The sequence below is a fragment of the Zonotrichia leucophrys genome, unplaced genomic scaffold, assembly GCF_028769735.1.
Source record: "Zonotrichia leucophrys gambelii isolate GWCS_2022_RI unplaced genomic scaffold, RI_Zleu_2.0 Scaffold_34_1600103, whole genome shotgun sequence".
NCBI classification, from domain to species: domain Eukaryota; kingdom Metazoa; phylum Chordata; class Aves; order Passeriformes; family Passerellidae; genus Zonotrichia; species Zonotrichia leucophrys.
The window spans coordinates 206,813-219,419 of NW_026992239.1; the positions used below are offsets into that span (position 1 = coordinate 206,813).

A 12,607-nucleotide genomic window follows, 5' to 3' on the forward strand; every position below is an offset into this window, starting at 1 on the left:
GGGAGCACCCCTGGATCTCTTTAAGAACCTTTCGCTGCTAGGGGCAAAGTCGGGGTTCAAAGATTCCGCTTGAGGCGCTTTGGGGTGAAAGTTGAACCCCGCCCAAACCCTTCTGGGGCGATCCCTGAAGGGTTTTGGGGCTGATCCCAAAAGGTTTTTTAGGGCGGTCCCCGAGCGGTTTTGGGGCGACCAATGAAGGCTTTTGAGGCAATTCCTGAAGGTTTTTTAGGGTGATCCCCGAGGATTTTTGGGACGACCCCTGAAGGGTTTTTGGGTTGATTCCTGAAAGTTTTGAGGGGACCCCTGAAGGCTTCGAGGCGATCCCTTTCGGGCTGATCCCTGAAGGTTTTTGGGGCGATCCCTGAAAGTTTTCGAGGCAATCCCTGAGGGGTTTTTAGGGCAATCGCGGAAGGTTTTTGGGGCGATCCCTGAATGTCTTGGGGTGATCCCTGAAGGTTTTTGCGGTCAATCCCTGAAGGTTTTTGGGACAATTCCTGAAGGGTTTTGGGGGCGATTCCTGAACGTCTTGGGGTGATCCCAGAAGGTTTTTAGGGCGACGCCTGAAGGGTTTTGAGGCGATCCCTGAAAGTTTTTTGGGCAATCCCTGAAGGTTTTTGGGGGGACCCCTGAAGGCTTTGAGGCGATCCCTTTTGGGGACGACCCCCGAAGGTTTTCGAGGTGATTCCCGAAGGTTTTTGGGCTGATCCCTGAGCGGTTTTAGGGCGATCCCTGAAGGGTTTCAGGAAAATCCCTTTTGAGCAATCCCCAGAGGTTTTTGGCGGTGACCCCCGAAGGTTTTCCAGGCAATCCCTGAGCGGTTTTGGGGCGATCCCCGAACATTTCGCTCTCTTTCCCCAGATGGATCCCGAGTCCCCGCCCCGCGAGCTGGAGCTCTCGGCTCTGGAGGCCGAGAAGGAGCCGATGGCGGCGGCGGCCGAGCCCGAACCCGAGCCGGCCTCGCCCCCTCAGGCTCCCCCTCCCCACCGCGACCCCTCCCCAGCCCCGGGCGCGGCCCCGGGCGCCGAGAAGAACGGGCTGGTGATGAAGATCCCCCCCGAGGAAGAGGAGGAGGCGGCTTTGGGCGGCTCGGGCGTTTCGGGGAGCCCCAAATTCACGGGGCTGGGCAAGGAGGAGCTGCTGAGGGAGGCGGGGACGCCGCTCTGGGCCCGGGCCCGCCTGGTGCTGCTCGTGCTCTTTTGGGGGGGCTGGCTGGGAATGTTGGGGGCCGCTGCCGCCATCGTGGCCCAGGCCCCCCGCTGCCAGCCCCTGCCTGCCAAAGCCTGGTGGGAGCTCGGGGCGCTCTACAGGGCCCCCCCAAAGGCGTTTGGGGGTAACCTGAAAGGTGAGGAGGGGGCTGGGGGGGAGTTTGGGGGGGTTTAGAGGGTCCCCAGAGGGGGTGGAAGGATCCCAGAGTATGGCTGAAAGAATTTGGGGAGGTTTAGAGGGTCCCCAAAGGGCTGAGAGGGGTGGAAGGATCTTAGAGGATTTTTGGGGGGGGTCCTGTTTGGGGTTTGGGGGGTTTAGAGAGTCCCCAGAGGGGGGGCAGGGGGTGGAAGGATCCCGGAGTATGGCTGAAAGAATTTAGGGGAGGTTTAGAGGGTCCCCAAAGGCTTTTGGGGGTAACCTGAAAGGTGAGGAGGGGGCTGGGGGGGAGTTTGGGGGGGTTTAGAGGGTCCCCAGAGGGGTGAGAGGGGGTGGAAGAATCTTAGAGGATTTGGGGGAGGTCCTGTTTGGGGTTTGGGGAGGTTTAGAGGGTCCCCAAAGGGCTGAGAGGGGGTGGAAGGATCTTAGAGGATTTTTTGGGGGTCCCCTGGGTGTTTTGGGGGAATCCTGTTTGGGGTTTGGGGAGGTTTAGAGGGCCCCCAAAGGCTTTTGGGGGTGATCTGAAAGGTGAGGAGGGGGCTGGGGGGGAGTTTGGGGGGATTTAGAGGGTCCTCAGAGGGGGGCAGGGGTTGGAAGGATCTAAGAGGATTTGGGGGGAGGTCCTGTTTGGGGTTTGGGGGGGTTTAGAGGGTCCCCAGAGGGGTGAGAGGGGGTGGAGGGATCTTAGAGGATTTTTGGGGGGTCCCCTGCGTGTTTTGGGGGGTCCTGTTTGGGGGGGTTTAGGGGGTCCCCAGCGGGGTGAGAGGGGGTGGAAGGATCCCAGAGTATGGCTGAAAGAATTTGGGGAGGTTTAGAGGGTCCCCAGAGGGGTGAGAGGGGGTGGAAGGATCTTAGAGGATTTTTTGGGGGGGTCCTGTTTGGGGTTTGGGGGGGTTTAGAGGGTCCCCAGAGGGGTGAGAGGGGGTGGGAGGATCCCAGAGTATGGCTGAAAGAATTTGGGGAGGTTTAGAGGGTCCCCAAAGGCTTTTGGGGGTGATCTGAAAGGTGAGGAGGGGGCTGGGGGGGGGTTTGGGGGGTTTAGAGAGTCCCCAGAGGGCTGAGAGGGGGTGGAAGAATCTTAGAGGATTTGGGGGGAGGTCCTGTTTGGGGTTTGGGGGGGTTTAGAGGGTCCCCAGAGGGCTGAGAGGGGGTGGAAGGATCTTAGAGGATTTTTGGGCGTCCCCTGGGTGTTTTGGGGGGTCCTGTTTGGGGGGTTTAGGGGGTCCCCACGGGGTGAGAGGGGTTGGAAGGATCCCAGAGTATGGCTGAAAGAATTTGGGGAGGTTTAGAGGGTCCCCAGAGGAGTGAGAGGGGGTGGAAGGATCTTACAGGATTTTTTGGGGGGATCCTCTGTGGGGTTTGGGGAGGTTTAGAGGGTCCCCCCAAAGGCTTTTGGGGGTGATCTGAAAGGTGAGGAGGGGGCTGGGGGGGAGTTTGGGGGGGTTTAGAGGGTCCCCAGAGGGGGGGCAGGGGGTGGAAGGATCTTAGAGGATTTTTGGGGGGTCCCCTGGGTGTTTTGGGGGGTCCTGTTTGGGGTTTGGGGGGGGTTAGAGGGTCCCCAGAGGGTTGGAAGGATCTTAGAGGATGGGTGGGGGAATTTGGGGGGGTCCCATGGGGGGTTTAGAGGTTCCTTTTTGGGTGTGGGAGGGTCTCAGAGAGTGGCTGGGGCAGTTTTGGGGGGTCCCCTGGGGGATTTTGGGGGGTTCCATTGGGGGTTTGGGGGGTTTAGAGAGTCCCCAGAGGGTGGAAGGATCCTAGAGGATGGCTGGGGAAATTTTGGGGGTGCCATGGGGGGTTTTGGGGATCCCATGCGGGTTTGGGGGGGATTTAGAGGGTCCTTTTGGGTGTGGAAGGATCCCAGAGGATGAATGGAAGAGTTTTGGGGGGTCCCCTGGGGGATTTTGGGGGGTTCCATTGGGGTTTGGGGGGTTTAGAGAGTCCCCAGAGGGGTGGGAGGATCCCAAAGGATCCCTGGGGAAATTTTGGGGGATGCCATGGGGGGTTTGGGGGGGATTTAGCCCCTGAATTTCAGAGTTTCCATCAATCCTGGGTCAATTTTGGGATCCTTGAGGACTTCTTGGGAGCCCTGGATGGGTTTTTTGGGGTCTCAGGTTGGGATTTTGGGATCCCCAGCATTGTTTGGGTTCTCTTTGGTGTTCCTGGGAGGATTTTGGGGTCCCAGGTTGGTTTTCTGGGGACTCAGGGTGGGATTTTGGGGTCCCTTTGCTGTTCCTGGGAGGATTTTGGGGTCCCAGTTTGGGATTTTGGGGTCCCTTTGCTGTTCCTGGGAGGATTTTGGGGTCTCAGTTTGGGATTTTGGGGTCTCAGGTTGGGATTTTGGGGTCCCTTTGCTGTTCCTATGAGGATTTTGGGGTCTCAGGTTGGGATTTTGGGGTCCCTTTGTTGTTCCTGGGAGGATTTTGGGGTCTCACTTTGGGATTTTGGGGTCCCTTTGCTGTTCCTGGGAGGATTTTGGGGTCCCAGGTTGGGATTTTGGGGTCCCAGGTTGGTATTTTGGGGTCTCAGGTTGGGATTTTGGGGTCTCAGGTTGGGATTTTGGGGTCTCAGGTTGGGATTTTGGGGTCCCTTTGCTGTTCCTGGGGGGATTTTGGAGTCTCAGTTTGGGATTTTTGGGTCTCAGGTTGGGATTTTGGGGTCTCAGTTTGGGATTTTGGGGTCCCTTTGTTGTTCCTGGGAGGATTTTGGGGTCTCAGTTTGGGATTTTTGGGGTCCCGGGTTGGGATTTTGGGGTCCCTTTGTTCCTGTGAGGATTTTTGGGTCTCAGGTTGGGATTTTGGGGTCTCACTTTGGGATTTTGGGGTCCCTTTGCTGTTCCTGGGAGGATTTTGGGGTCTCAGGTTGGGATTTTGGGGTCTCACTTTGGGATTTTTGGGGTCTCAGGTTGGGATTTTGGGGTCTCAGGTTGGGATTTTGGGGTCTCAGGTTGGGATTTTGGGGTCTCAGGTTGAGATTTTGGGGTCTCAGGTTGGGATTTTGCGGTCCCTTTGTTGTTCCTGGGGGGATTTTGGGGTCTCACTTTGGGATTTTGGGGTCTCAGGGTGGGATTTTGGGGTCCCTTTGTTCCTGTGAAGATTTTGGGGTCTCAGGTTGGGATTTTGGGGTCTCAGGTTGGGATTTTGGGGTCTCAGGGTGGGATTTTGGGGTCTCAGGTTGGGATTTTGGGCTCCTGCCCCGGGCTCACTTTTGGGGTTCCCCCTGGCAGGTGTGGAGCAGCGTTTGGGGTACCTGAAGGAGAAGCTGCAGGTTGGGGGGCTCATCCTGGGCCCCCTGGCCCCCCAAAAACGCCCTGAGGATCCCATCCCCCCCCTGAGGGACGTGGACCCCGCCCTGGGCTCCCCCCAGGACCTGAGCGCCCTCCTGCAGGCGGCCAAGGACAAAGGTGGCACCCCGAAAACGGGGGGACCCCGAAAACGGGGGGACCCCAAAAACGGGGGGTCCAGAATGGAGGGAAGGGGATTCGCTGAGAGGAACCCCAAAATTTGGGGGAATGTTGGATATGGGGAGGGTGGGACACCCCAGAACTGGGGGGAGGGACCCCAAAATTGGGGGGGACCCCAGAAACGGGGGTGAACCCAAATTTGGGGGGGTCCAGAATTGAGAGAAGGGGATTCACTGAGAAGAACCCCAAAATTTGGGGGTCCAGAATGGAGAGAGGGGGCTGCACTGAGAGAAACCCCAAAATTTGGGGGGAAATGTTGGATATGGGGCAAAATGGAGGAGGGGACCCCAAAAACTGAAAGGGACCCCAAAAACGGGGGTGAACCCAAAATTGGGGGGGTCCAGAATGGAGGGAGGGGGAGGCACTGAGAGAAACCCCAAAATTTGGGGGGAATGTTGGATATGGGTGGGAACCCCAAAATTTGGGGGGGTACCTCCAAAATTGGGGGAGGACCCCAAAATTGGGGGGTCCAGAATGGAGAGAAGGGGAGGCACTGAGAGAAACCCCAAAATTTGGGGGGGATGTTGGATATAGGGCAAAATGGAGGAGGGGACCCCAAAACTGGGGGGTCCAGAATGGAGGGAAGGGGATTCGCTGAGAGGAACCCCAAAATTTGGGGGGAAATGTTGGATATGGGGGGGGGGACTCCAGAACTGGGGGGGACCCCAAAACTCGGGGAGGGACCCCAAAATTGGGGGGACCCAAAATTGGGGGGGTCCAGAATTGAGGGAAGGGGATTCACTGAGAAGAACCCCAAAATTTGAGGGGGTCCAGAATGGAAGGAGGGGGCTGCACTGAGAGAAACCCCAAAATTTGGGGGGAAATGTTGGATATGGGGCAAAATGGAGGAGGGGACCCCAAAAACTGAAAGGGACCCCAAAAACGGGGGTGAACCCAAAATTGGGGGGTCCAGAATGGAGAGAGGGGGCTGCACTGAGAGGAACCCCAAAATTTGGGGGGGGAAATGTTGGATATGGGGCAAAATGGAGGAGGGGACACCCCAAAAACTGAAAGGGACCCCAAAATTGGGGGAGACCCAAAATTGGGGGGGTCCAGAATGGAGGGAAGGGGATTCACTGAGAGGAACCCCAAAATTTGGGGGGAAATGTTGGATATGAGGCAAAATGGAGAAGAGTAAAGGGGGAACCCCAAAAATTGAGGAGTTCAAAATTTGGGGGGGGGGATAGCCCAAAAATTATGGGGAATTTACAGTGAGGGGGGGTCAGAATTTTGGGGGTTCCCAGGGTTGGGTGACCCCAAAAATGGGATCCCCCCATAATTAGTGGGGGGTTTATAATTAGTGGTGGGGGGGGGGGGGTCAGAATTTTGGGGGTCCTCAGGGTTGGGTGATTGGAGGAGCCCCCCCAAAAAAAAGGGGATCACCCATAATTACTGGGGGGGTTTATAATTAATGGGGTGTTTATAATTTATTGGGGGGTGTTTATAATTATGGGGGGGGTTAGTAATTTAATATGGGGGGTGTTTATAATTATGGGGGGGGTTGTAATTAATGGGGGGTTTATAATTATTGGGGGGGTTGTAATTAATGGGGGGGTTTTATAATTATTGGGGGGATTATGATTAATGGGGTGTTTATAATTAATGGGGGGAGTTTATAATTATTGGGGGGGTTGTAATTAATGGGGGATTTTTAATTTTTGGTGGGGGTATAATTATTGGGGGGGTTTATTATTGGGGGGGTGTTGTAATTAATAGGGGGAGTTTATAATTATGGGGGGGTGTTGTAATTAATGGGGGGGGTTTATAATTTTTGGGGGGGTTTATTATTGGGGGGTTATAATTATGGGAAGGTTATAATTATGGGGGGGTTTAATTATTGGGGGGGGGAGTTATAATTATTGGGGGGGGGTCTCTGTGGTGCTGGGGGGGTTTTGGGGTGCCCTGACCCCCCCAATTTCCCCCCCCCCAGGGCTGAAGGTGATTCTGGACCTGACCCCCAACCCCGGTGGGGATCAGAAATGGGGGGACGCAGCCAAGGACCCCCAAGTTCACCAGCAGGTCCAGGTGGGTCTGGGGGGGCTCTGGGGGGTTTGGGGGGGGCTCTGGGGATTTTGGGGACCCCCCTGACCCCCCCTGTGCCCCCCAGGATGCCCTGAGGCATTGGCTGAAGGAGGAAATCGCTGGGGTGTTCCTGGATGGCATCGAGGAGCTGCCGGTGAGGGGCCGGGGCAGATTTTGGGGTTTTTTTGGGGCTCAAATTTGGGTTTTTTTGGGGTCAAAATTGAGTTTCTTTGGGACAGAATTTGGGCTTTATTTGGGGTTTTTTTGGGGTCAAATTTGGGGTTTTTTGGGGCAGAATTTGGGCTTTATTTGGGGTTTTTTGGGGTCAAATTTGAGTTTCTTTGGGGCAGAATTTGGGCTTTATTTGGGGTTTTTTGGGGTCAAATTTGAGGGTTTTTTGGGGCAGAATTTGGGGTTTTTTGGGGTCAAAATTGAGTTTCTTTGGGGCAGAATTTGGGCTTTATTTGGGGTTTTTTTGGGGTCAAATTTGAGTTTCTTTGGGGCAGAATTTGGGCTTTATTTGGGGTTTTTTTGGGGTCAAATTTGAGTTTCTTTGGGGCAGAATTTGGGCTTTATTGGTTTGTTGGGTCAAATTGAGTTTTTTGGGGCAGAATTTGGGGTTTTTATTTGGGGATTTTTTTGGGTCAAATTTGAGGTTTTTTGGGCAGAATTTGGGGCTTTATTTGGGGTTTTTTTGCGGTCAAATTTGAGTTTCTTTGGGGCAGAATTTGGGCTTTATTTGGGGTTTGTTTGGGGTCAAATTGAGTTTTTTTGGGCAGAATTTGGGCTTTATTTGGGGTTTTTTTTGGGGCAAATTTGAGTTTTTTGGTAATTTGGGTAATTTGGGGTTTTTTGGGGTAGAACTTGGGTTTCTTGGGGCAGAATTTGGGATTTGGGGAGATTTTGGGGGTAATTTTGAGTCTTTGGGGCAGCATTTGGGGGTTTTGGGGCAGAATTGGTTTTTTGGGGACAGAATTTGGGGTTTTTTAGGGGTGATTTGGTTTTTTGGGGTAGAGTTTGGGTTTTTTTGGGAGTAGAATTGGGGTTTTTTGGACAGAATTTGGGGTTTCTTTGGGGCAGATTTGGGCTTTTTGGGACAGAATTTGGGTTTTTTAGGGTAGGTTTGGGGTAGATTTTGGGTTTCTTGGGAGAATTTGGGATTTGGGGGAGATTTTGGGGGGTTTTGAGTCAGTGGTTTGGGGAACGGACTTGGAGGGGATTTGGGGCAGAATTTGGAAAATTTTTTTCGGGACAGAATTTGGGTTTATTGGGGGCAGAATTTGGGGTTTTTTGGGGGCAGAATTTGAGGGGATTTGGGGCAGAATTTGGGCTTTTTTGGAAGCAGAATTTGGGTTGTTTTGGGGCAGAATTTGGGGTTTTCTTGGGGCAGAATTTGGGTTTTTTGGGGGCAGAATTTGAGAGATTTTTTGGGGACAGAATTTGGGTTTTTTAGGGTAGAGTTTGAGGTAGAATTTGGGCCTTTTGGGGGGGCAGAATTTGAGGGGCGTTTTGGCAAATTTGGGGCAGAATTTGGGGTTTTTTGGGGCCCCTGTTTCACCCCAATGTCCCCCCAAATTCACTGACCCCCCCAAATCTCTTCCTCCCCTCATCCTCTTCCTCATGGACCCCCCACTTTGGGCTCCTTCCTCCCCTCATTTTTGGGGTGCTCTCCTTTCTTTCTCCTCCCATTTTTGGGGTTCTTCTCTGACCTTTCCCTTCTCATTTTTCGGGTACTCTCCTGACTTTTCCCCCTTCATTTTTGGGCTTCTCCCCCTGATTTTCCCCCCCATATTTTGGGGTTCTCCCCCTGACTTTCCCCCCCATATTGGGTTCCCTGACTTTCTCCCCCTGACTTTTCCCCCCATATTTTGGGGTTCCCCCTCACTTTCCCCCCCATATTTTGGGGTTCCCCCTGACTTTCCCCCCCATATTTTGGGGTTCCCCCTGACTTTTCCCCCCCCATATTTTGGGCTTCTCCCCCTGATTTCCCCCCCATATTTTGGGGTTCCCCCAGACTTTCCCCCCCCATATTTTGGGGTTCCCTCTGACTTTCCCCCCCATATTTTGGGCTTCTCCCCCAACTTTCCCCCCATATTTTGGGGTTCCCCCTGATTTCCCCCCCATATTTGGGTTCCTCAGACTTCCCCCCTGTATTTGGGTCTCCCTGATTTCCCCCCCCCCATATTTGGGTTCCCCCAAACTTTCCCCCCATTTGCAGGTTCCCCTGAATCCCTCCAGCTAATTTGGGGTTCCCCCCCATTTTGGGCTCCCCGACTTTCCCTCCCAATTGGGGTTCCCATAAACTTTCTCCTGACTTTACCCCCAAATTTGGGTCCCCTCGGATTTCTCCCCAATTTTGGTCCCCCTGAGCTGTGCCGTGCATTTGGGGCATCGCACCCTGCCAGACCGGGCGGTGCGGCGGTGCGGGGTGCGGCTGCTCCTGGGCCAACTTCCTGCACCCGGGCCCGAACCCGGCGCGAATCCCCCGAGGGAGCCCTGAGGAGCCTCCTGGGCCTGCTGGGCTCCAACGCCTCCATCGGGGGGCTGGGCTGGAGCGTGAGTCAGGAACCCCAAAAATCCCCTCAGGAACCCCCAAAATCCCCTCAGCAATCCCTGCTGGGCTCCAACGCCTCCATCGGGGGGCTGGGCTGGAGCGTGAGTTGGGAACCCCCAAAAATCCCCTGGGAACCCCAAAAATCCCCTCAGCAATCCCTGCTGGGCTCCAACGCCTCCATGGAGGGGCTGGGCTGGAGCGTGAGTCAGGAACCCCAAAAACTTCCATGGGAACCCCCAAAATCCCTCAGAAACACCAAAATCCCCTCAGGAACCCCAAAAATCCCCTGGGAACCCCAAAACTTCCATGGGAACCCCCAGAAATCCCTGCTGGGCTCACTCTCCATGCGGGCTGGCTGGACGTGATGAAACCCCAAAAAATCCCCTGGGAACCCCAAAATCCCCTCGGGAACACCAAAAATCCCCTCAGGAACCCCCAAAATCCCCTCGGGAACCCCAAAAACCCCCTGGGAACCCCAAATGAGCCCCCGAACATCCCTGGGACCTTCAAAACCTCCCTGGAACCCCCAAATTCTTCTTGCTCCTGCTGCCCCTTTCTATTTTTTGGGGTCCCCCCATATTTGGGTCCCCCAGTATTTGGGGTCTCTTCCCAAGGGGGTTCCCCCGTTTTGGGTCCCCCCATATATCGGGTGTCCTGTCCCACAGGTGGGGTCCCCCTATATTTTGGTCCCCCCCCCCCCCATTTCAAGTTGTCTGTGTCCCACGTGGGTCCCCCGGTTTTGGGGTCCCCCCGGGTTTTGGGGTCCCCCCATATATCGGGGTGTCCCTGTCCCACAGGTGGGGTCCCCCTGGCGCTCGTGGGCGCCCCCCGAGCTGAGGCTGCCGCAGCTGCTGCTGCTCTGGGGGCTCCCCGGGACCCCCGTGCTGAGCTACGGCGACGAGCTGGGGCTGGGCCGTACCAACAACCAGCAGGTACCACGGGGGGGTTGGGCTGCATGCAATTTGGGGGGTGGACTCCTTGAGGATTGGGGGTTCTGAGAAGGAAATTGGGAGGTTTCAGGGGATTTGGGGAGTTTCAGGAATTTGGGGGGGCTGCAGGTGGGTTTTGGGGAGGGGGTTGGGATGGTGCCCTCACCCACATTTTCCCTGGTTTTTGTTTTGCCCCGTTTTCCTTGGGTTTTGCTGGAATTTCATTGGTTTGTACCCCAATTTTGCCATTTTTTGCCCCAATTTCTCTCATTTTTGCCCCAATTTCTCCATTTTTTGCCCCAATTTCTCCATTTCCCCCCCCCAGCTGCCGCCGATGCCGTGGGAATTGATCGATGAACCAAAAAAGAGCGGGAACGGCTCTCAGGTGGGTGGGGCTTGGGGTTGTGATTGACAGGTTGTGGGCGGGGCTTGGTATGTGGAGGCGTGGTTTATAGTCACTCCTCCCACTTTGGGGTGGGGCTTTAATGTCCATTTATGGCTTTTAGTGGGTGTGGTTTGTTGGCCACGCCCATTGATGGGCGGAGCTTTGGGGTGGGTCCCACAAAGCGGTGTCACCACAGCAGGTTGTTAAAAGGGCAACACACTTTTAAAAGGGCAATGCAACCTTAAAAGGGTAACACATTCTTAAAAGGGTAATAGGCTCTTAAAACGGCAAAGCATTTTAAAAAGGGCAATACACCCTTAAGAGAGTAATGTTTTCTTAAAAGGGCAACACAGATTTAAAGAGGCAATGCAATTTTAAAATAGCAATGTGTCTTTGAAAGGACAATGTAATCTTAAAAGGGCAATACATCTTTAAAAAGGTAACGTACATTTTAAAGGGTAATTATGTCCTGATAAATGCAATACACCCTTAAAAGGGTAATGCATCCTTAAAAGGGTAATGTGCCCTTAGAAAGGAAACACACATTTAAACGGGTAATGCATTTTTTAAAATGTAATGTGTTCTTGAAAGGACGATGTAACCTCAAAAGAGCAGTGTGTCCTTAAAAGGGCAACACACCCTTAAAAGGGCAACACCGCCTGCTGCCTCCTTAAAGGGCCAGCACCCCCCTTTCTCAGGGCTGCATTTAGGGGTGTCCCACCCCCCTGAGCGCAGCCCCCCGTCCTTGCAGCCCCCCGAGCTGGAGCTGTGCACGGCCCTGGCCTCGCTGCGGGCCCACGAGCGCTCGCTGCTGCTGGGGGAGGCGCTGCCGGTGCGGGCGGGCGCGGCCGTGGCGCTGCTGCGGCGCTGGGACCAGAGCGAGCGCTTCCTGCTGCTGCTCAACCCCCACGGGACCCCCCTGAGACCCTTCTCGGTCCAGAGGGACCCCCAGGACCCCCCCCTGCCCGAGTGGGCCACGCTGAGATTCAGCACCGGCCCCAAGGAGCCGGGGGAGCCGCAGGTGCAGCTGCAGGAGCTCAAGGTGGGGCCCCACCAGGGGGTGCTGCTGAGCTTCCCCTACAGCCCCCAGTGAGCCGGGCACCCCAAAACTGCCTTGACACCCCAAAACAGGACCCCAAAACTGCCTTGGTCCTTCTCTCAGCACCCCAAAGGTGCCTTGATCCCCTCTCTGCACCCCAAAACCGCCCTGACCCCACCGCAGCACCCCAAAGGTGCCTTGATCCCCTCTCTGCACCCCAAAACTGCCCTGACACCACCACAGCACCCCAAAACTGCCTTGATCCCCTTTCAGCACCCCAAAACTGCCCTGACCCCACCACAGCACCCCAAAGGTGCCTTGACCCCCTCTCAGCACCCCAAAGGTGCCTTGATCCCTCTCGCACCCAAATGCCTGACTCAACCACAGCACCCAAAGCTGCCTTGATCCCCCTCTCAGCACCCCAAACCCACTTCTGGCACCCCAAAACTGCCCTGACCCCACCACAGCACCCCAAACTGCCCTGACACCCCCTCAGCACCCCAAACCTTCCCAGCACCCCCAAAACTGCCCTGACACTCCAAAACCTTCCCCCAGCACCCCAAAACCTTCCCCAACCCCCCCAAACCCTCCCCTGGTCCCCCAAACTCACCCTGACCCCCCCCATCCTTGCACCCCCTCATTTTGGGGGGGGTCCCACTCTCATCTCCCCTCTCTCATGTTTTGGGTTCTGCTGCTTCTCCCCCTGAACCCCAAAATCTTTTTTTGGGTTTTTTTTTTTCTGTCCCAAACTCACTTTTGGGGTTTTTCTGTTTATTCTGGGGGTTTTGGGGTCCCCCCTCCCCAAATTCTGAATAAATGGTTTGCATTTGTGACCTTGGGCTTGGTTCTGGTTTTT

The 12,607-nt window shown here is 55.1% G+C and overlaps 1 protein-coding gene across 1 annotated transcript; it reads left to right on the forward strand.

Annotated features, from left to right (window-relative positions):
• The first annotated feature begins 858 nt into the window (after positions 1–858).
• Positions 859–11,981, forward strand: SLC3A2 (solute carrier family 3 member 2). Its single transcript, XM_064736953.1, has 9 exons — positions 859–1,342; positions 4,586–4,762; positions 6,753–6,847; positions 6,930–7,005; positions 8,984–9,002; positions 9,250–9,400; positions 10,196–10,330; positions 10,653–10,712; positions 11,464–11,981. Exons 1-9 carry the CDS (start codon positions 859–861, stop codon positions 11,803–11,805), a joined length of 1,539 nt encoding a protein of 512 aa, XP_064593023.1. The 3' UTR covers positions 11,806–11,981.
• Positions 11,982–12,607: the final 626 nt, after the last annotated feature.